General features: G+C 42.9%; 1 protein-coding gene across 1 annotated transcript; it reads left to right on the forward strand.

Annotated features, from left to right (window-relative positions):
* The first annotated feature begins 1,343 nt into the window (after positions 1–1,343).
* On the forward strand, positions 1,344–24,501 carry LOC112259598 (myb-related protein A-like). Its single transcript, XM_042328761.1, has 15 exons — positions 1,344–1,433; positions 7,768–7,855; positions 7,943–8,024; positions 8,118–8,189; positions 8,299–8,391; positions 9,487–9,707; positions 10,047–10,230; positions 10,413–10,487; positions 14,973–15,194; positions 19,139–19,483; positions 21,111–21,250; positions 21,343–21,457; positions 21,698–21,817; positions 22,103–22,210; positions 22,347–24,501. Exons 2-15 carry the CDS (start codon positions 7,818–7,820, stop codon positions 22,629–22,631), a joined length of 2,100 nt encoding a protein of 699 aa, XP_042184695.1. The 5' UTR covers positions 1,344–1,433; positions 7,768–7,817; the 3' UTR covers positions 22,632–24,501.
* Positions 24,502–24,579: the final 78 nt, after the last annotated feature.

Below are 24,579 nucleotides of genomic sequence, written 5' to 3' on the forward strand. Positions count from 1 at the left end.
AAAGGCAGAGGTCTCACGAATTGAGTTTACACTTTTGTTGCCAACCAAGATTTTGGAGTATTCCAGATCACCTTGTTCTAGAATGACATGGTAACTTTGGATGCTGCCATTATCAGCTTATGGCCTTAAAACATTCAGTCTTACTGAGTCTTGGCCTGACTTCTGGACAAGGTTTCTTATTATGGCAAAAAGCAGTTATATTTGTACCGGCCAAAAAAAAACAATTGCAGGTAACATTTTTTTAAAGCTCCATGGCTTTTCTTTTGAGTGAACAAAATGTCAAACTCAGCACTTTCAGAAAAAGAGGGACTGTTAGAATAGAGCATGTACTAGCTAAACTCAAACAAATAGTGATATTTTCAGTCCAAGGAAGAATAAAAAGGAAATGTTAAACTTGCCTAACTCAGACAACACTGATTTGACAAACTTGAAGTTTGTTTTTTTGAGACTGCTGTACTAATTACATATATTGTAAGCCAGTTGTATTATAATAGTATATATTGTAGTATACTTAGATCTGTACATAAACTCAAGTTATTCAGTAAAATGTTTAGTTAACTTTTTTTCTTGTTTGCTAATAAAATATTGAAGATACCACAGCTACAACATTGCTGTTTGCATGTGTGATGACTTTTTAACCCAACAATAAAGTAATTGCTTCACAATTTTGTATTGTGGTCACTAATACTGCCTTAACTATTTGCCTTTGAATTCATTTTTACTTATAAAAAATCTACGTAGACCCACTTGAACAATAGCCTATGCTTGATCTCATAATCTTAAAGTTTGTTTCTTTGTGACTGCTGTTCTTGTATTATAATACGTTATATGGTACTATACTTTGATCAGTACAGAAACTCAAGTTGTTCAGTAGCCTATGCTTAATCCCATCATCCCTTGAGCTTTGTGGACCCATTGAATGTGTATGTGCCACGCTACACGTCGATGTTTGTCTGTAGTTTAGCAGGTCTAGCTTAATTTCCCCAGGGAGGGGTCACTGCATTGTGGCTCACAGCCAAGAATGTGACAGCCTATCAATTGGATTTATGATACGCAATAATACGTGCAATGTTCTCTGTTATCTGTCGTTGTACTACAAAAGTCCACCAGGTGGTAGAATTGCATCAACTTTCAAATATAAAAAACATTGCATTTGCATACAGCTTTCGGCTGTTCATATGTAATTGTATGATTTTCATGAATGACTTGTAGACCAAAAGCTATTGTTAGTGATACAGGTGTTGTCGTCGGCTTTTGAAATACCCGGCTGCCTGAAAAGTAATTTGATACATTTCACATGGCTGATTTGACAGATACTTTGCGATTCTGACCAATGAGGAGAGGGTCCGCGTGCGCTGCACGGGGTGGGCGCGAGATTCGGCGGGATAGACATTTCTGTCCCCCAAGAGACGGTACCACCACGGAGAATTTAAGTAAGTCTCAAGGAGATGGGATGTGAGTAGCAAGATGAAGACATGAGGTGGAAACAGAATATAGAATAGTGTTTGATCATCAGTCATAAAGTCAACCACATGAATAACAAACATAGGCTGTTTTGTAAATTGTTATTTGAGCTAGCTGGCTCAGCTAAGAAACGTTAACCGTAACAAAGTATAGCTAGTTTTAGCTAGCCAGACTGATTAGTTGGCTAATTGGCAGACGTTAGCCTCTTATTAGCTATCCACCTAGTTTCAAGTGTAAACGTTTTATTGTCACATGCACAGGATAGAGCAGGTGTAAAACAGTACAGTGAAATGTTTAACTTGTGAGCTCTTTTCCAACAATGCAGAAATAAAGGTAGCTAATAATATACCGTTAGATAAGAAGAACAGACGTAAAATGCAAAGAGAAGCACGATCATGCAGTTATATCCAGGTCATTATTACAATGTGCAGGGGTAACAGTGACTAGCAGCAGGATAAATACCAATAATAATCATAGTAATAGGACGGGTAGAAAGTGGCTGGTAGCAGGAAAAAGACTAGTGGTAATAATAATAAACAATATAGCATCAGCGAACTTTAATAGTAATCACTTAAAAATATATACTGTATATTGTCACATACACAGTGAAATGTGTTGTTTTACAGGATCAGCTAAAGTAGTACTGCACCCCTGGAGCAAATTACGGTGAAGTGCCTTGGCACATCGAGAGATGTTTCACCTTGTCGGCTTGGGTATTGGAGCCAGAGTGGTGTGAGTCTGGTGAACGTGGGTGCATGAGTGTGTATGCGTGAATGAGAAGAGTGTCAGTGTGTGTCTGAATGGTAGAGACCTGTCGTTGAGCATAGATACAGAGCAGGTAGTCCGTGTGGATAGTCTGAGAGTGCAGGTGTAGTAACTATTCAACAGTCTTATGGCCTGTGGAAAGAAGCTGTCTCGGAGCGTATTGGTCCGAGACCCGATGCTTTAGCACCGCCTACTGGGCGGGAGCAGGGAAAACAGCCCATGGCTCAGGTTTTTTTTATTATTATTTTATTTTTTATTTTTTTACCCCTTTTTCTCCCCAATTTCGTGGTATCCAATTGTTGTAGTAGCTACTATCTTGTCTCATCGCTACAACTCTCGTACGGGCTCCGGAGAGACGAAGGTTGAAAGTCATGCGTCCTCCGATACACAACCCAACCAGCCGTACTGCTTCTTAACACAGCGCGCATCCAACCCGGAAGCCAGCCGCACCAATGTGTCGGAGGGTACACCGTGCACCAGGCAACCTTGGTTAGCGCGCACAGGAGTCGCTGGTGCGCGATGAGACTAGGACATCCCTACCGACCAAGCCCTCCCTAACCCGGACGACGCTAGGCCAATTGTGCGTCGCCCCACGGACCTCCCGGTCGCAGCCGGTTACGACAGTGCCTCGGCGCGAACCCAGGGACTCTGATGGCACAGCTGGCGCTGCAGTACAGCGCCCTTAACCACTGCGCCATCCGGGAGGCCCAGCCCATGGCTCAGGTGGGTGGAGACTTTGGAAATGTTTTGGGTCACTAACAGACACCGTTTGGCATGAATGTCTTGGATGGCTGGGAGCTTGCCCCCAGGGACACACTGGGCTGTCCGCACCACCCTTTTTTAGGGCCTTGCTGTCGATTGTAGAGCGGTTGCCATACCAGGCAGTGATATAACCAGTCAGGATGCTTTCGATGGTGCACATGTAAAAGTTCCTGAGGATCTGATGGGCTATGCCAAATCTTTTCATCCTCGTGAGGGTGATGAGGCGCTGTCGTGCCTTCTTCACGACTGTGCTAGTGTGAGAGGACCATGTTAGCTCTCGACCCGGTCCACTACAGCCCCATCGATTTGGATGGGGGCGTGCTCGCCCCCGTGTTTTCTCTAGTCCACAATTAGCTTCTTGGTCTAGCTGATGTTGTGTGAGAGGTTGTTGTCCTGGCACCACATTGACAGGTCTCTGTCCTCCCTATAAGCTGTCTCGTCGCTGTCGGTGATCAGGCCTACCACCGTTGTGTCGTCAGCAAACTTGATAAAGCAATTACAATAACAATTCTCTATAAATCCTGGTTACACTTCTTTGCATAGTGAACAGTGCATTTCAATGACACATTTATACTTCCTCAGTCAGCCTCTGAGGTGCTTTTACTTCTTTACCTGACTGCCTCATTACAACAGGCAACCCTGGTGGGTCTGACACAGGAGTGTCTGGGCTTGACGTTGTCTGACCAGTAATGTCACTCTCTTGCCTGTCTGTTTACTCACACTCAGGTACACGGAACACGTGTCTCCTTTTTCTCCTGTATGTAACTACCTGTAACTACCTCAGGTGTCATTACATCATATGACCTGGTTGCCACTGTTTTCACCACATTGGGCCTCAACGCTCCTTCATGCATTTTCACCCTATCATTTGGACTGAGCGCACTGAGCACCTTGGACCCTGTGTCATAGTACCTTTTCTATTCACTCTTTTCCCTCTGTTTGTTAAGAATGACCTTGTCATCCTGTCTGTTTCTAGGGGTACTGGCAACCTAGTTTTGAGTTTCCTGTTGAACAACAGCTCTTGCGGGGAGACGGACCATGTTTTAGTGGAGTAGCCCTGTAGTTTAGCAAAGCTAGATAAATTACTTTCTTAAGCAGTTGTTTCATTGTTTTTACACCGTACTCGACTAACCCATTAGACTGTGGGCACAGTGGGTTGGATGTGACATGCTTGAACCTGTACAGTTTAGAAAAATCACTGAAAGTTGAACTGATTCGTTGTCCATATGGACTACCTCTGCGACCCCATGACGAGCAAAGAATGACTTAATGTGAGTTAACACCTGACCATCAGGAATGTCCTTCAGCAAAGCTCGCTGGGTAATGAGAGTAATAGTCCATCAGTAGAACATAGTTCTTGCCTTCAAGAGAAAAGAGATCTATTCCTACTTTGCCCCATGGTCTCATTACCTCTTTTTCCTCTACCCACATTGTCTGCTCTGTTTTGACTGCTATTTATGGGGCATGTTTCACAAGCTTTGACTGGCTGCTCTGTATCAGCATTCATCTTGGGCCAGAATAACACTGCTTTTGCATGTCGTTTTGACTTTTGCATCCCTAGATGGCCTTTGTGTATTTTGATCAAAATGTTTTTCTGTATCACACTTGGTATCACAATACCTCAACCCTTAAACAGAACTCCATCAAGTACAGATAGCTCATCCCTGTATTGACCATAAGGTTATGGTATACCTTGTACAGACCACCCACATGTTATGACTTGAATACCCTTTTACAAACATTCATCTTCTGCAGTAGCACGTGAAATAACTGACCACATTTAATCTATGAGACTGGGCAACTCATTCTGAAGGTTATCATGTATGGTCTCGTCCTGCTCATATATCTGGTTTGGTTCTGAGCTGTCAAAAGCTATGGACAATCTGCCACTAACAATTCTTTTCCCGGTCTGTACTCAAGTTGCAAGTCATATTTCTGAAGTTTTAGAAACAGTCTCTGTACCCTTGGTGGTGTGTATTTTAGACTTTTCTTTGCAATAGATCTGTTTTTGCCCACACTGTTTTACCATAGTTAAACACATGGAATGTCTCACACGCTTATGACAGTGCCAATGCCTCTCTCAATCTGAATATAGTTACACTCAGAAGTTGTCAAAGCCCTGGAGGTATATGCGACTGGGCGCCATCTAGTGCCATACTGCTGTAACAACACTGCACCTAAACCTGCTTTAGAGGCATCTGCTGAGATTTTAGTTTTTAGATTTTAGTTTTACTGTAGAACCCTCAGTACTGGAGCCATTATGATTAATACCTTGAGCTCCTCAAACTCTTTCTGGTGATTACTGTTCCAACACCATTCTGTAGTTTTACACAGTAGACATCTCAACTGAAGTAGGCGGTGGCATGTTCTTGATGGCTGTCAATTTGCTCTGGTCTATCTGAATACCTTCACATGTTAGTTTTTCACCCAAGAAGGTTATTTCTGTCTTTCTGAATTCACATTTGTCTGTGTTTAGCTTTAGCCCATTAGCTGTGGCTGGATCAAGTGCTGCTTTCAACCTTGTGTTGTGCTCTTCAAGAATCTGACCCCATATTAGGACATCAATGTACACTTTTGTGCATGGCACACTCAAATATCTGTTGAACTGTCCTATGAAAGACTTTTGGTGCTGAAGTGAGACCAAACGGGAGCCTTTTAAATGAATACCTACCAAAATGAGTATTGAAAGTACAAAGCCTTTTATTCGCCTTGTCTAGACTGATCTTCCATAACCCCAAGGAGGTGTCTAGCTTTGAGAATGATTTAGCACCTACTATGTCCCCAAATATCTCCCCTCTGGTAGGCAGCTGAAAGTGTTCCCTTTTTACATACCTGTTTAGCTCTTTTGGATCCATACACAGTCTGAGAGAGTCGTCTTTCCTCTCCACTATTACTAGTGAGTGGACCCATTCAGTAAGCTCTTCTACATTGTCTAGGATATCTAAGGACTCTAGCCTCAGTAGCTCTGCTTTTAGCTGGTCTCTTAGTGGTACCTTCCTAAGTGCATGGATCACTGATCTATTTGACTGCACTAACTCGATTTTGTGTTGCACCATGAGTTTTCCCTGAAAAACATTAGCATCTGGACTAATATGCTCAACATTAGTAATTTAACCATTCACTGTATGAAACCATTTCACCAGACCCAGTAAGTTACATGACTTTAACCCAATAATGGCTGTTTTTTTCTCCCTTTACTATGACAAACGGAACCTTGTGAGATTTAGAATCTAACTACAGCACCAATGTGCATGACCCTAATCAATTCTTCAACAGTCTGTTTCAAAAGTCTGAAAGTTGGCTAATACCAGTTCATAATCTGCTTGCTCTTCGTCCGTTAGCTGAAAGCTGTTGTAGACATCAGTGGCGTCCGAGCAACCTACTGTGAGAAACCGGGCGACCTTCTGTGCGACGTCTTTATTAACCGCTCCTATCGCCGCCAGAGGGTGAAACAGTGCTTGAAACGATTCCATTGATCTTCAACTTTGCTGTGAAGTTTCAGTTCTGTTGGAGGCTTTAGTGGCTCAATGTCGTTAGCCAGCTAGCACTGCAAAATGACTAGCTACGTGCACTGCATGCTCCGTTAGCTCCGGCGTTGTTATTTTTACATCACTCTTGTTAGCCCAGTGGCTATATAGCTAAAGTTAGCTAGTTGACGTGAAGCCTCCTGGCGCCATTCAGCTTTTTCGACTTGATGATGGAGGAGTCAAAGGTGAGTGGTGTCACTCCTGGTACCATGTTGTATCCTCTTGTCTAAGAAATACTAAAGAAAACAACTGTTCCTTAAAACACAAGTCCTTTATTCAAGTTAACCGAAGCCGTACAAGTATTGTGCATTGAGCTGAGATCTCCTGCTCTCCTACCCTTCTGCGTGGGCTGTGCGTCCCCTAAGTGGTCACGTGGCCTCCGATACAATATGCCACAGAGTTGTGCGTAGCCACGCAGGCGTGGGTGAACAGGTAGTACAGGAGGGACTAAGCACACAACCCAGGGGGGCCCCCGTGTTGAGGATCAGTGTGGCGGAGGTGTTGTTGCCTACCCTCAACACCTGGGGCGGCCCATCAGAAAGTCCAGGATCCAGTTGCAGAGGGAGGTATTCAGTCCCAGGGTCTTAAGCTTGGTGATGAGTTTGGAAGGATTATGGTGTTGACACTGAGCTGTATTCAATGAACAGCAGTCTTATATAGGTATTCCTCTTGTCCAGGTGGGAGAGCAGTGTGAAGTGCAATTGAGATTGCATCATCTGTTGATCTGTTGGGGCGGTATGCGAATTGGAGTGGGTCCATGGTATCTGGGATGATGATTTACAGATGATAGTCATTTAGGCAGGTTACCTTAGAGTTATTTGGAACAGGAACAATGGTGGTCAGCTTGAAACATGTTGGGATTACAGACTGGGACAAAGAGAGGTTGAAAATGTCTGTGAAGTTGGTCTGTGCATGCTCTGAGAACGCGTCCTGGTATTCCGTCTGGCCCAGCAGCCTTGCGAGTGTTGACGTGTTTAAAAGTCTTTCTCTCCGTGGCTGACGTGAGTGAGATCACACATTCGTCCAGAACAGCAGGGGCTTTCATGTATGACTCAGTGTTGTTTACCTCAAAGCAAGCATAGAAGGCATTTAGCTAGTCTGGGAGGTCTGCTTCACTGGGCAACTTACGGCTGGGTCCACCTTAATCCTTAATAGTCTGCAAGCCCTTCATACCTATTTTATCTGATCTATTATTTCAGCAAACTACATTTAATCAAAATCTGTTGCTTTTTGTATGCTTTCTCCATAGTTTGTCAATAAGGTTGCTGCATAACAAAAACAATTTGAACAGGATACAGTATGACTAGCAGCGGCAGCAGAAGACGTCGATACCTTTGGTAAGTTTGAGGGGATGTCTGTTCACTGTAAACATTATTCTCCGCTCCTCTCTTGTATATTAACCTTATTAGTCCTTCCTTTCTCAGTGATGTTGGGGATGACCATGACTGCATTGAGGTGAAATGTCCCAAGAAGTCTTTGCAGAAAGTCAAGTGGTCGAGGGAAGAGGTAAGTCATTTCCTGACTGAATTGTCTTCTGTGGTAGCTGAGTCAACTCCCAAGAAAATAATGTTGAATATTTTTCTCCCTTGTGATCACAAGGATGAGAGGCTGAAGAGGCTTGTGGATGAACATGGAGCAGATGATTGGAATGTGATAGCAGATAATTTCAAGGTAAGTGTCACCCACACAAAATATGACCAACTCTGACATATTTTTCCCTTATGTACCCGTATATAGGTCTGATGTTTTCTTCCTTTTTTGCATTTATTAATTCTGACAGAAAAGATCTGAGTCACAGTGTCAGCACCGATGGCAAAAGGTGCTCAACCCAGAGCTGGTGAAAGGGCCATGGACCAAGGAGGAGGATGAGAGGGTGAAGACAGTTTCTATTCAGTTTTCTGTCTACCAAGTACACTTCTCCTCAAACATCTCATTCCAACATTGCTGCGAGCATTAGTGAGGTCGGGAACTGATTTTGGGCAATTAGGCCTGGCTCGCAGTCTGCGTTCCAATTCATCCCAAAGGTGTTTGATGGGGTTGAGGTCAGGGCTCTGTGCAGGCCAGTCAAGTTCTTCCACACCGATCTCAACAAACCATTTCTAGATTAACCTTGCTTTGTGCACGGGGGAATTGTCATGCTGAAGCAGGAAAAGGCCTTCCCCAAACTGTTGCCACAAAGTTGGAAGCAAAGAATCGTCTAGAATGTCATTGTACGCTATATAATTAAAGTTCCCCTTCACTGGAACTGAGGGGCCTAGCCCAAACAATGAAAAACAGCCCCAGACTATTATTCCTCCTCCACTAAACAGATGGTGAAGTGTGATTCATCACTACAGAGAACGTATTTCCACTGCTCCAGAGTACAATGGTGGCAAGTGTTACACCACTCCATCCGACGCTTGGCATTGCGCATGGTGATCTTAGGCTTGTTCGTGGCTGCTCGGCCATGGAAACCCATTTCATGAAGCTCCCGGTGAACAGTTATTGTGCTGAAGTTGCTTCCAGAAGTAGTTTGAAACTTGGTGGTGAGTTTTGCAGCTGAGGACAATTTTTACACGCTTCAGCAGTGGCGGTCCCTTTCTGTGAGCTTGTGTGGCCTATCGCTTCGCGGCTCAGCCGTTGTTGCTCCTGTACGTTTCCACTTCACAATAACAGCACTTACAATTGACTGGGGCAGCTCTAGCAGGGCATAAATGTGACAATCTGACTTGGAAAGGTGGCATCCTATGATGGTGCCATGTTGAAAGTCACTGAGCACTTCAGTAAGGCCATTCTACTGCCAATGTTTGTCTATGGAGATTGCATGGCTGTGTGCTCAATTTTATACACCTTTCAGCAACAGGTGTGGCTGAAAGAGCTGAATCCACAAATTTGAAGGCATGTCCACATACATTTGTCCATGTAGTGTGTATGTATCAAACATTCACAAATTATTAATCTTGCTGTGTGTCAATGTATCTGTGCACAGGTCATCGAGTTGGTGCACAGGTATGGCCCCAAGCGCTGGTCCATCATTGCCAAGCATCTGCACGGGCGTATCGGCAAGCAGTGCCGGGAGCGCTGGCACAACCACCTTAACCCTGAGGTGAAGAAGTCGTGCTGGACTCAGGAGGAGGATCGAATCATATACGCTGCTCACAAACGTATCGGGAACCGCTGGGCTGAGATAGCCAAGCTGCTGCCTGGCAGGTAATAACACTTTTATAACAAGTCATAACACTGTTATAACAGGCTTTAACACTCAGTTTGCATCCCAAATGGCACCCTATTCTCTATATAGTTCACTACTTTTGACAAGGGCCCATAGGGATCTGGTGGTTCACAATGTAGGGAATAGTATGATATTTTGGGCTCAGTATCTGTGTCTAATGGCATCAGACTTTATATGTAGAAATCTCATGAGATTAATCAAATATTTTGTTTGTCTGAATCGCAGGGATATATAACAAGCAACAACAAATAAAGTGTTGACAATATAGAACATAATATTGTTCTAATTCCATTTCTTTGGTCTGAATCCCCCCATAGGACAGACAACTCTATAAAGAATCACTGGAACTCCACCATGCTTAGGAAGGTGGAGCATGAGGGCTATCTGCAGGACGTCCCGACTCGGGTCTACAAGACCAAGGCTTCCATCAAGAAAAGAACCAAGTCTTCCGGCTCCTCCTGGCGGAGACAGAATCACTATTTCATGACTATCCCTACAAAGGTGAGCACAGATTTACCAATCAGCACAAGCAACTAGGTTGAAGAATAGCCTAATATCATTCTGAATTGAAAATCAAATTTCACTAAAATCGATTGAAAATCACTGAAATCAGGATGAAATCGGTCCCAAACGGTTTGTTAATTTTATTACAATGTTGGCGTTGTGAATGTGTGTTTTGGCAGATTTCAGGATATTCCCTTGGCTTGTTGAATAGCCAGTACATGGACAGTGTTCCTGAAACCTCTTTCCTTGTCCCGGTGAGTATCCGCTCTCTGCACTCAATCAGCCCTCTGCACTCAATCACCTTAGCTCAACCATGTTGCAAGTGAACTCCTTCCCTCCCAACAATGTATAGTAGTTCCTCCTCTGTAATTCAGCATCCAATGTAAGATAAGAGATGAATAAGACTTATAAATCAGGTGTTTTTCCAATCTCTCCTGGACTGCGTGTACCCCAGCAGTCGTTCACTGATGGGTCCTCCAACAAAGAGCAGAGAATTAAGGAACTCGAGCTGCTCCTCATGGCAGCCGAGAGCGAAGTCAGGAGACGACAAGCCTCATGTGTAAGAAGGATGTGTGAGAAGGAACACGTATGTGTAGTATGTTCTAGAACTCCACCCTACCACCCTCCCCACCGGCTTCCCATCCCCCATCTCACCCCCGGATAGCTAGCCGTTCACTCCCGGTTAGCCAGCCGTTCACTCCCGGTTAGCTAGCCATTCACCCCCGGTTAGTTAGCCACTCACCCCCGGTCAGCTAGCCGTTTACCCCCGGGTTAGCCGTTCGCTCACCCCCAGGTTAGCCATTCGCTCACCCCCGGGTTAGCCATCCACTCACCCCGTGTTAGCCAGCCGTTCACCCATGATTAACTAGCTACTCACCCCCAGTTAGCTAGCTGCCCCTACTGGCACCCAGGCTAGCAGTTCACAACACATGTGAGGCTTCTTTGGATAGATGAATGGAAAAATGCACAGTTCATGTTTAAGTTTCGGCATGAAGGTGAGGCTCCTGCCAATGTCCACCCTAATGTCCACTCATTACATTTACATTGGTAAATGTACACCTCATGGTTAGGGCCCAAAGTTTTTCCTGGCCAGATCTCATGGTCAGGAAAACTCATCGTCCTAATTATCATTGGTTCTGACCTTTCCGTAGCCCTGGTCCAGGGTGTTATGTACGGCTTGCTTACGCGGTGCTTTCAGCATTAAGGAGTCCGCTTGCTTCCCAGCCGAAACAGTTTGGAAGAGTTTGTGCATATATTTTGGACTTTGTTTTTTTCGGCTGTACAGGCACACAGCATTTTTTCTGGAGGTAACCCGAAGTTCTTACTTCCGGCGCCGACAGAGATGGCCGCCTCGTTTCGCGTTCCTAGGAAACTGCAGTATTTTGTTTTTTTACTTGTTATTTCTTACATTGGTACCCCAGGTAATCTTAGGTTTCATTACATACAGTTGGGAGGAACTACTGAATATAAGAGCAACGTCAACTCACCATCATTACGACCAGGAATATGACTTTCCCAAAGCGAATCCTGTGTTTTGCCTTCCACCCAGGACAATGGATCGGATCCCAGCCGGCGAACCTGAACAACGTCGCCGTAAAAGGGGCAAACGAAGCGGTCTTCTGGTCAGGCCCCGGAGATGGGCACATCGCGCACCACTTCCTAGCATACTACTCGCCAATGTCCAGTCTCTTGACAACAAGGTTGATGAAATCCGAGCAAGGGTTGCCTTCCAGAGAGACATCAGAGACTGTAACGTTCTTTGCTTAACGGAAACATGGCTCACTCGAGACACGCTATCGGAGTCGGTGCAGCCAGCTGGTTTCTTCACGCATCGCGCAGACAGAAACGAGCATCTTTCTGGTAAGAAAAGGGGCGGGGGGTATGCCTTATGATTAACGATACGTGGTGTGATTATAACAACATATAGGAACTCAAGTCCTTCTGTTCACCTGACTTAGAATTCCTCACAATCAAATGTCGACCGCATTATCTACCAAGGGAATTCTCTTCGATTATAATCACAGCCGTATATATTCCCGTATATATAATATTCCCGTATATATAATCACAGCCGTATATATTTTAACAAGGCTAATCTGAAAACAAGACTCCCTAAATCATATCAGCATATCGATTGCGCAACCAGGGCTGGTAAAACCCTGGATCGTTGTTATTCTAACTTTCGCGACGCATATAAGGCCCTCCCCGCCCTCCTTTCGGAAAAGCTGACCACGACTCCATTTTGTTGCTTACAGCCTACAGACAGAAACTAAAACAAGAAGCTCCCGCTCTCAGGTCTGTTGAACGCTGGTCCGACCAATCTGATTCCACGCTTCAAGACTGCTTCGATCACGTGGATTGGGATATGTTCCGCATTGCGTCCAACAACAACATTGACGAATACGCTGATTCGGTGAGCGAGTTCATTAGAAAGTGCATCGGCGATGTCGTACCCACAGCAACTATTAAAACATTCCCAAACCAGAAACCGTGGATTGATGGCAGCATTCGCGCAAAACTGAAAGCGCAAACCACTGCTTTTAACCAGGGCAAGGTGACCGGAAGTATGACCGAATACAAACAGTGCTTTGAGAGACTAGTCAAGGGTCCTTGACTAGTCTCTCAAAGCACTGTTTGTATTCGGTCATACTTCCGGTCACCTTGCCCTGCCCTATCACCTCCACCCTACCTCCAATTTGCTTACCGCCCCAATAGGTCCACAGACGACGCAATCGCAACCACACTGCACACTGCCCTAACCCATCTGGACAAGAGGAATACCTATGTGAGAATGCTGTTCATCGACTACAGCTCAGCATTTAACACCATAGTACCCTCCAAACTCGTCATCAAGCTCGAGACCCTGGGTCTTGACCCCACCCAGTGCAACTGGGTACTGGACTTCCTGATGGGCCGCCCCCAGGTGGTGAGGGTAGGTAACAACATCTCCACCCCGCTGATCCTCAACACTGGGGCCCCACAAGGGTGCGTTCTGAGCCCTCTCCTGTACTCCCTGTTCACCCACGACTGCATGGCCATGCACGCCTCCAACTCAATCATCAAGTTGGCGGACGACACTACAGTGGTAGGCTTGATTACCAACAACGACGAGACGGCCTACAGGGAGGAGGTGAGGGCCCTCGGAGTGTGGTGTCAGGAAAATAACCTCACACTCAACGTCAACAAAACTAAAGAAAGGGATTATTGTGGACTTCAGGAAACAGCAGAGGGAGCACCCCCCTATCCACATCGACCGGACAGTAGTGGAGAGGGTAGTAAGTTTTAAGTTTCTCGGCATACACATCACGGACAAACTGAATTGGTCCACCCACACAGACTGCGTTGTGAAGAAGGCGCAGCAGCGCCTCTTCAACCTCAGGAGGCTGAAGAAATTCGGCTTGTCACCAAAAGCATTCACAAACTTCTACAGATGCACAATCAAGAGCATCCTGTCGGGCTGTCTCACCGCCTGGTACAGCAACTGCTCCGCCCACAACCTTAAGGCTCTCCAGAAGGTTGTGAGGTCTGCACATCGCATCACCGTGGGCAAACTACACCACCCGATGTCACAGGAAGGCCATAAAGATCATCAAGGACAACAACAACCTGAGCCACTGCCTGTTCACCCTACTATCATCCAGAAGGCGAGGTCAGTACAGGTGCATCAAAGCAGGGACCGAGAGACTGAAAAACAGCTTCTATCTCAAAGACATCAGACTGTTAAACAGCCACCACTAACATTTAGTGGCTGCTGCCAACATACTGACTCAACTACAGCTCACTTTAATAATGGAAATTGATGTAAAAAATATATCACTAGCCACTTTAAACAATGCCACTTAATATAATGTTTACATACCCTACATTACTCATCTCATATGTATATGTATATACTGTACTCTATATCATCTACTGCATCTTGCCATCTTTATGTAATACATGTATCACTAGCCACTTTAAACAATGCCACTTTTATGGTTTTACATACCCTACATATCTCATCTCAAATGTATATACTGTACTCGATACCATCTACTGCATCTTGCCTATGCCGTTCTGTACCATCACTAATTCATATATCTTAATGTACATATTCTTTATCCCTTTACACGTGTGTGTGTATAAGGAAGTAGTTGTGGAATTGTTAGGTTAGATTACTTGTTGGTTATTACTGCATTATCGGAACTAGAAGCAAAAGCATTTCGCTACACTCGCATTAACATCCGCTAACCATGTGTATGTGACAAATAAAATGTATTTGATTTGAGTTCGAAGCCAAAGCTTACTTCCCTTCGTCGGTGATTGGTCAAAAGTAGGGATTCATCAATAAAGTCTTTGTTGTCATTTCAACGAGAGACGACTCGTTTTCATGCACATTTTTTCGTTGAGAAATACTGCACCATACATCTTAGTTAGATGTAAAATTGCTCGACTAAGATCTCTGCAAAAACGTCAAAATGAATGAGTTATCTTAGATTAATTTGGACTATTTTGAGGAAGTGTATACTGGCTACGGTGTCTCAAAATGGACAAACAGTACTATTGCCACTATTTTTCTTTTTTTTTTTCAAGCTAAGGTCTTTGAAGAGAGTATGCGAGTATACTCGTTCAGTTCGACTAGACAAGGTTTGCTAGGCGCAAGCCGAGCTGAAGCATGCTGATGCCTTTAGCAATCCGCATGTGACGAACTGGACCAAAGCTAACCTTTCTCTGCCCCCCCTCTTTCTCCATCTCCACAGAACACAGAAGCTCACTACTCCAGCTGGTCCAGCAGCCTGACAGACGACGGTCTGACCAACACGACCCTGAGCAGCTTGGGGAACGAGAGTATGGAGGGCCGTGGTTCGGCTGTCTACACTCCTGTGTCTCCCAGCAGGTTCCTGGCCGTGGAGGCAAGCGCTGTCCTCTCCTCCCTACAAACCATCCCCGAGTTCGCAGAGACTCTGGAGCTCATAGACTCGGTCAGTTGGGTGATTCTCATGAAAGCACTTTTAACCATGGAAGTAGCAAAATTTGTTAGAAAAACCATGATCCATCTGCAACAATCAACTATCATTCTGAAGACTATGTTGCCTAGTTCATGGCACTGTGTCTCATTTTAAATACATTTTACATTTTCGTCTGAATTTTGTACATTTTCAGCCCAAATTCTTATTGCCAAAAAGCATCCATATTACATCATCCTCTGGGCATTTTATACAATTTTACTTTAGATAAACCCAACTTATTTGAATACAAAACTAAATATGTTGCAGATTTTTTTTAATGCTAGGTGAAGTTTACATTTTACTAAAATATTCATTATGTAAAAACTGTCTGTGGACATGTTTGTCATTACCATAAACTTTTTTCAAGTTGCTGTAAAAACTCCAATAATTGTTTTAATAGAGTTTTATACACACATGATGCATTATCTAGAGGAGTAGTCCTTTACAAGTTCATTTAATGTCTTTTATTTTTTTACTTTCACCTTTATTTAACCAGGTAGGCTAGTTAAGAACAAGTTCTCATTTACAACTGCGACCTGGCCAAGAATAAAGCAAAGCAGTTCGACACATACAACAACACAGAGTTACACATGGAATAAACAAACATACAGTAGAAAAAAATATATCTATATACATTGTGTGCAATTGAGGTAAGATAAGGAAGGTAAGGCAATAAATAGGCCATGGTGGCGAAGTAATTACAATATACCAATTAAACACTGGAGTGATTGATGTGCAGAAGATGAATGTGCAAGTAGAGATACTGGGGTGCAAAGGAGCAAGATAAATAAATAAATACAGTATGGGGATGAGATAGTTGGATGGGCTTTATTACAGATGGGCTATGTACAGGTGCAGTGATATGTGAGCTGCTCTGACAGCTGGTGCTTAAAGCTAGTTAGGGGGATATGAGTTTCCAGCTTCAGTGATTTTTGAAGTTCGTTCCAGCCATTGGCAGCAGAGAACTGGAAGGAAAGGCGGCCAAAGGAGGAATTGGCTTTGGGAGTGACCAGTGAGATATACCTGCTGGAGCGCGTGCTACGGGTGGGTGCTACTAGGGTGACCAGTGAGCTGAGATAAGGCGGGGCTTTACCTAGCAGAGACTTGTCGATAACCTGGAGCCAGTGGGTTTGGCGACGAGTATGAAGCGAGGGCCAGCCAACGAAAGTGTACAGGTCGCAGTAGTGGGTAGTATATGGGGCTTTGGTGACAAAACGGATGGCACTGTGATAGACTGCATCCAATTTGTTGAGTAGAGTGTTGGAGGCTATTTTGTAAATGACATCGTCGAAGATCGGTAGGATGGTCAGTTTTACGAGGGTATGTTTGGCAGCATGAGTGAAGGATGCTTTGTTGTGAAATAGGAAGCCGATTCTAGATTTAATTTTGGATTGGAGATGCTTAATGTGAGTCTGGAAGGAGAGTTTACAGTCTAACCAGACACCTAGGTATTTGTAGTTGTCCACATATTCTAAGTCAGAACCGTCCAGAGTAGTGGTGCTGGATGGGCGGGCAGGTGTGGGCATCGACCGGTCGAAGAGCATGCATTTAGTTTTACTTGCATTTAAGAGCAGTTGTAGGCAATGGAAGGAGAGTTGTATGGCATTGAAGCTCATCTGGAGGTTAGTTAACACAGTGCCCAAAGAAGGTCCAGAAGTATACAGAATGGTGTCGTCTGCGTAGAGGTGGGTCAGAGAATCACCAGCAGCAAGAGCGACATCATTGATGTATACAGAGAAGAGAGTCGGCCCGAGAATTGAACCCTGTGGCACCCCCATAGAGACTGCCAGAGGCCCAGACAACAGGCCCTCCGATTTGACACACTGAACTCTATCAGAGAAGTATTTGGTGAACCAGGTGAGGCAGTCATTTGAGAAACCAAGGCTGTTGAGTCTGCCGATAAGAATGTGGTGATGGACAGAGTCGAAAGCCTTGGCCAAGTTGATGAATACGGCTGCACAGTATTCTCTCTTATCGATGGCGGTTATGATATCGTTTAGGACCTTGAGCGTGTCTGAGGTGCACCCATAACCAGCTCTGAAACCAGATTGCCATCACTAGCACGTTAGAGTCTGCTGAAATCACTGGCCACTTTAAAAATGGAACACCTAGTCACTTTAATAATGTTTACATATTTTGCATTACTCAATTCATATGTATATACTGTATTCTATCCTATCCTACTGTATCTTCTTCCATGTCCCTCTGACATTGCTTATCCATATATTTATATATTCTTAATTACATTCCTTTATTTTAGATTTGTGTGTATTATTGTGAAATTGTTAGATATTAACTGTTAGATATTACTGCACTGTTGGAGCTAGAAACACAAGCATTTCGCTACACCCGCAATAACATCTGCTAAACATGTGTATGTGACAAATATAAAATTTGATTCAATTTTTTTAATTAGATTTTTGCACAACATTTGAGAGATATGCTTTTTGTGCATGTGGAACATTTCAAGGATCTTTTAGTTCAGCTCATGAAACATGGGACTAACACTTTACCTGTTGAGTTTTATATTTTTGTTCAGTGTACTTATGCTAAAATAATGGGTCTTTAGTCAATTGCGTTTTCAGTGATTTTAGTTTTATGCAAGTCATTTGGGATTCACAAATGACACAGTGTGATGATTTATTGGGTTGATTTATCTCTAATAGAGCTCGGTACAGTTTTTCAATGACAAACTGAAACACTCATTACCAAAACATGCATTCTCATCTCTGAAACCTGTTTATTATTCACGTAATGGACCAATATTTAGAAAATATTAGGATAAAGAAAATGTATACTTTAGAAATTTTGGCTTAATCTGTGACTTTTGTACTTTACCCAGATATGTGTACCTAAAAAAAAAAAAACAGTTATGACAACAACAAAAATAGATTCAGAAAAGGTTATGTGAGCTGCTCTGACAGCTGGTGCTTAAAGCTAGTTAGGGGGATATGAGTTTCCAGCTTCAGTGATTTTTGAAGTTCGTTCCAGCCATTGGCAGCAGAGAACTGGAAGGAAAGGCGGCCAAAGAAGGAATTGGCTTTGGGAGTGACCAGTGAGATATACCTGCTGGAGCGCATGCTACGGGTGGGTGCTACTAGGGTGACCATTCTCATCTCTGAAACCTGTTTATTATTCATGTAATGGACCAATATTTAGAAAATATTAGGATAAAGAAAATGTATACTTTAGAAATTTTGGCTTAATCTGTGACTTTTGTACTTTATCCAGATATGTGTACCTAAAAAAAAAAAACAGTTATGACAACAACAAAAATAGATTCAGAAAAGGTTATGTGTTGTGGAAAAATTCATTTTAATAATTACATTCTAAATATTTGTTTTCAGTGTCAGGCCTTTTTATTAGAAAAAATATTAGAAATTGATTTGTTGAACTTTTTTTGGACTTCAAAGAATGTTTGCATTAGTTTTTGTTTATATTGTGGTAAAATGCATCATATCTGATCAATAAACATAACAATCATTATGAAATCGATAAAAACAGATCCTGATCTTAGTGATCCAAGAGGAATTATGGTGAGAAGTGTTTTATTAATTAATTAATTTTTTGTCAAATTAAAATGATAGTCATTATTTATATGGTGAGCTCCTCCTGTCTCCCTGTTGTGGCTGACTCAGTATGGCACATATATACAATATAATACTACAAAATGTTGTCTATTTAAGTCTGTGATGTTATTTCTGTTCTTTTTCCTCCTGTCTCTCATGTTTATTTTCAAACGAAGCACTGGCTCAGTTTTTTTCATGCTGTCAAGTGTGTCATATTCACAGATTAAGGTTATTGAACATGCAGATAACTGTTAAATTGTGTAATTCTGGTTAACAATCCAAATACAATTAAGCATAGTCATTGAGTTATAATCTTGTCAAAACATGAATTCTTATTTGACCCTGTAGGACCCAGTGGCTTGGAGCGAGGTGACCAGTTTCAGCTTGAAGGAAATGACCTCGCCCCTGAAACAGGAAGTGATGTTGTCTGTCTCTCAAGTGGGGATGCCAGAAGGAGCTAGCTACCATTTTGAGGACTCAGTCATAATGGACCTGAGTGAGAAATACACTGAACTGATCCCTGCCTCTTCACCCACCATGACTAAGCTGAGCACACCTCCCTCCATCCTGAAGAGGAGGGAGAGGGGGGAGCAGTACCCTGCCAGTCAGTGTCACAGCACCTCCTTTTTGGACAACAGCACCACCTCACCTAGCGTCACTCATGTCAAAGCACTGCCATTCTCTCCCTCCCAGGTAGGATGTCCTGACTAGGTAATGTATAATCTAATACCATCAAGTAATTATGCAAACCACTGATCTATGATTTATGCTATACATTGTTTTGTAAGACCTTTAAACAGGTCAACATTCACAAGGCCGCAGGGCAAGACAGATTACAAGGACGTGTACTCAGAGCATGCGCTGACCAACTTGCAAGTGTCTTCACTGACATTTTCAACCTGTACCTGACAAAGTCTGTAATACTTACATGTTTCATGCAGACCACCATAGTCCCTGTGCCCAAGAACACCAAGGTAACCTGGCTAAATGATTATCGAACCGTAGCACATGAATTGCTTTGAAAGGCTGGTCATGGCTCACATCAATACCATCATCCCAGAAACACTAGACCCACTCTAATTTGCATACGGCACCGACAGATCCACAGATGACACAATCTCTATTGCACTCCACACTGCCCTTTCACACCTGGACAAAAGTAACACCTACGTGCGAATGCTGTTCATTGACAACAGCTCAGCGTTCAACACCATAGTGCGCTCAGAGCTCTTCACTAAAATAAGGACCCTGGGAATAAACACTTCCCTCTGCAACTGGATCCTGGACTTTGTGACAGGCCACCCCCAGGTGGTAAGGGTAGGCAACAACACATCAAGAGTATCTTGACTGGTTGCATCACCGCCTGGTATGTCAACTGCTCGGCCTCCAACCGCAAGGTGCTACAGAGGGTAGTGCGTACGGCCCAGTACATCACTGGGACCAAGCTTCATGCCATCCAGGACATCTATACCAGGCGGTGTCAGAGGAAGGCCTTAAAAACTGACAAAGACTCCAGCCACCCGGAGCACCAAGTCTATGTCCAAAAGGCTTCTTAACAGCTTTTACCCCCAAGCCATAAGACTGCAGAACAGCTAATCAAATGTCTACCCGGACTATCTGCATTTTTCTTCAGCTGTTTATTATCTATGCATTGTCACTTTACCCCTAGCTACATGTACATATTACCTCCACTAACCTGTACCCCCGCACATTGACTCGGTACCAGTAACCCCTGTAATTTAGCCTTGTTATTGTTACTTTTTTATTTTGTACATATTGTCTTAACTATTATTTCTCTTAACTGCATTGTTGGTTAAGGGCTTGTAAGTAAGCTTTTCATGGTAAGGTGAATACACCTGTTGTATTTGGCGCATGTGACAAATACAATTTGATTGTCATATAGCCTGCATACAGTAGAGCAGGGGTAAGCAACTAAATTCAGCAACACCCCAATTTTTGGTCGTAGAGGATGGTTGGGGGTCCGGAACATAATTCTAATCATTTGTACACTGCAAATTGTCCACAACTAAGCCCAAAAATAGATTTGAAAATGACCATTTTCATACCTTGATTACATTTATTTGTAAATTGGTATAATTGGTAAACAGATTCCCTAAATTAAGCTCATTTTTAGCAGAATTCTTTTACAAAAATTTCAAAACCCTAAAAACATTGGGATAAAAACTTTGGGGGTCGAAGAAAATCACTTGCGTGCTGGTTTGGGCCCACGGGCCTCCTGTTGCCGACCCCTGCCATAGAGTATATTTGTGATATATGATATACGTATATGGTACAAACACTACCCTGTATTTCTCTGTAGTTTTTCAACGTGTCTGGAGTTGAGGATTTGACTTTAGAAAACCCAGCTCTGACGTCCACCCCAGTGTGCGGTCACAAACGTGCCAACACCACCCCCCTCCAGAAGGAGTTAACAACCAAGTATCAGAAGGAGAATGCTGGGTGAATTTTCCAGAACAGTTCTGTGTCAATATTTCACTCCTACACCAATAGAGGCTTTCTCATATGCATGTACTGTCTGACTGTTTTACAAGGTTCAGGACCCCCAAGGTTCGTAAAGCCATCATGTTTCCCATGCCACTAACTCCAACACCATTCAAGACTGTCACGTCCACCCAAGAGAAGATGCAGGCCCAGCTGAAAATGATGGTATATTTATAACACAGGAATAACGTTTATAAGTCATGTCTGTATTATCTGTTTTGTATTTGGTGTGTGAGGGGATGTTGTATTATGTAACTCTTCCTGAGTGTGTGTGTGTGTGTGTGTGTGTGTGTGTGTGTGTGTGTGTGTGTGTGTGTGTGTGTGTGTGTGTGTGTGTGTGTGTGTGTGTGTGTGTGTGTGTGTGTGTGTGTGTGTGTGTGTGTGTGTGTGTGTGTGTTCTGTTAGATGCAGCAGCCCAGGTCCCTGGCCTACCTGGAGGAAGAGGTGCTTAGAGTGGAAAACAAGGTTGATATGTTAATTCATGCAGAAACACAGGCTGACTTCTGCTCCTCCTGGAAACATGAGGTATCTGAAGCTCATATTCATCCATAGAGATTTGTACACAGTAATTATGAAGTAATTCGATTCAAACAACTTTATTTGTCACCTTCTGGCAATTATGTCAGGGCTATAGCGGTGCTTAAGACACATTTAACTAGCAACCAACGATAATGACTAAACAAAGAATAGATAGACCAGAACCTGCGTGATAAAGTCTTCAAAGTGCCTTTCAATAAATATATTAGTATTAAACCTAGATGGAATTCAACTTTTTTTACAGTCTTATCCATTCCATGTTTTGTAACCCAGGTTGATCCATCGTCCAGGAGTGTTAGGAATTCCCTGGCTGCGGAACCCTGGAATAAGGACTGCCACAGTGCTCAACTCTATTTCCAAGAAGACTTCAACAATGCACAGGTGAGATATCACTTTTTAAGTTGCCATCAGAAGCACTGAAAATGAGATGCATACAGACTATTGTAGATGAGTGAAGTGAAGGACGATTAAGAGAGCATTGAAGACAGTACTTTAAAGGTCTCTCACATGGTCTCAGATCCATGGGGAGAGCCTGCTGACCAGCGCCCCCCTGAGGTCGTCCATGCTGGGCTGTGAGGAGCTGGTGTACTCGCCAGCCCCTGGAGTAGGACCAGGGAGAGAGGAGCCATGCTGTTACCTGCCCCACCACACCCTCACCATCGCACCGAGGAGAGACGACAACTGTGAGTGGGATGCTGTGGTATTTGGGAAGACTGATGATCAGATGATCGTAGCTGAGCAGGCCAGACAGTTCCTCAGCTCCCAGACACCTGGCTGTGCCTCCAGAACCTTGGTACTCTGACAGGACCTCAGCACTACTGTGTTTAGACATTCAGCCCAATTCTGATTTTATTTGCCACTAATTGGTCTTTTGACCAATCAGATTTTTGCCAGTAATTGGGCAAAAGATCAGAATTGTGCTGCCTGTGTAAGTACAGCTTTAGTAGCTAGCAGTTAGCCTGGTCCTACTGTATGTGCTTTCTGGCTTGACACTGACAATAGGAGTTGGCAAGAGAGCACAAACAGATCTGGACCAGGCTCGCTAACAGTCATTAAGATAGTTTGAGGTATGCTAATACTAGACTATTTTACTATAGGTAGGAAAAATCATATTACCTACTTTTATTTTTTGTCCATGGATTCAAACAAAACAACCACCTGTGATGTTTTTATTTGTCTGTTTTCAAATACAGGGTGATAGGAAAATGATTTAACAATATGTAGGCGATTAACCATACTGGTAGCAATTCATTGAAGTTATTTTGTATTGAATAACCTTAAAGACCATAACTCTGTTGATTTTGCACTATAAAAAGTGGTGTATGTGTTGTATACTGTAGCAAGAGAAAGGTGGAAGCATTTAATGAATGTTTTCTGCGTTGAAGGTACAAAGAAATTGGAATCTGTAACTTTTTGTAATTTATTGTGCAGAAGCCTTTGAAGCTTTTCTCATCAAAAATAATATTGATATTGTACATCTGATGGTGTTAATGCTGTTTTACCGCTAAACAAAACCCCCACCTTAATGGAATTTTTTAACACTTCATCAGTGAATCATGTTAGATACTGAAAATACTTTAAAACTTATAAAGAAATGTACTGTTACTTCTTTGCACAGACTGTAAACATGTTCTAATTATTTTGAATTGGACAATAGCAGTATCTATTCTCTCTCCCTGGAGATGAAAGCATTGAAAAATTCACAGAACACATCCTGCCCCATATTCACATTTTGTCCCATATTATTACAAACACAGTTTACAGCCTTCCACCTCAGATGTCTATGCAGAAGCAAATTGCACTTATTGTTTTCAACATTTGTGTATTCCTTTGGATGTAGCGTACACATTTTGTTATAATTGAATGTACTGTTATTGTTAACCAGAAGTAAGGGTAATGGAGTTGGGCTTTGTGGCATGGTACTGTGTGCATGTTCTGCTGCTACTGAGACAAAGCAGGTCATGCATGTCTGAGGGTCAGAAGTCATTGGAGAAACACTGCCTGGGACAAACATACTTTAATAAACATTTTGGCAGTTGGTTGGTGTACATAAGTTAAAGTACTTGCTCCTTGGGTGTCCAAAGAGTTTGTTTTATGTATTGGGAGTTCACTTACCGGTAACTCAAATTGTAAAAGTATAGGTATTTAAACTGATTCCTTTCTTAGCAAAGTTTTAAACATGGATTTTAATTTGAAATCATAAAACAGTATGTAGAAAGTTCTGTAAGGCATTTTAAGAAAGTCAAGTGTTGATCTACAGTATTTGATTCTGAAGCGTAGTGTGTTAGTTTTACCCTACATTAAGAAGTATTTTATCAACCTAGGTTTCAGTTGATAGGAGTACTAGGGCAACTGAAGGATATTCCAATCAAAGTTAATTACAAGTGTACTGCATCTTTGTGTAAAGATTTATTGTAATATAATTTAACATTTTGTTTACCTGTAATATTATTTATTTTTAAACCTGTTCCTAATTCTAGGTTTGGAGGGAAAAAGGTACATGTAGCACTTTGGTCTTTCTATAAAATAGAAATTATACACATTTGTTTTTCACAGTTTTTATATGGCACATTGTTTTTGTCACCTGTGTATAGAGTCACTGCCAACTCGTGTACATGTACCTCAGTTTGGTAATAATAAAACGCTAAAACTATTAGCTTGTGTTGCAGTAAGTTCCCACTGTAGAGGAGTGTGTTTTGCTTGTGAGTGCCTGAAGACTGGGTGGGCAGGAAGCTCAATCATACTATGAA

Source organism: Oncorhynchus tshawytscha, linkage group LG10, assembly GCF_018296145.1.
Source record: "Oncorhynchus tshawytscha isolate Ot180627B linkage group LG10, Otsh_v2.0, whole genome shotgun sequence".
In the NCBI taxonomy this organism is placed as follows: Eukaryota; Metazoa; Chordata; class Actinopteri; order Salmoniformes; family Salmonidae; genus Oncorhynchus; species Oncorhynchus tshawytscha.

Excerpts from the sequence above, each read along its gene's own strand:
- LOC112259598 (XM_042328761.1), top strand. The coding sequence starts at position 7,818 with ATGACTAGCAGCGGCAGCAGAAGACGTCGATACCTTTG. Across the intron at positions 21,818-22,102 it reads GCTCCTCCTGGAAACATGAG|GTTGATCCATCGTCCAGGAG; the intron begins GTATCTGAAGCT and ends TTTGTAACCCAG. Across the intron at positions 22,211-22,346 it reads AAGACTTCAACAATGCACAG|ATCCATGGGGAGAGCCTGCT; the intron begins GTGAGATATCAC and ends ACATGGTCTCAG.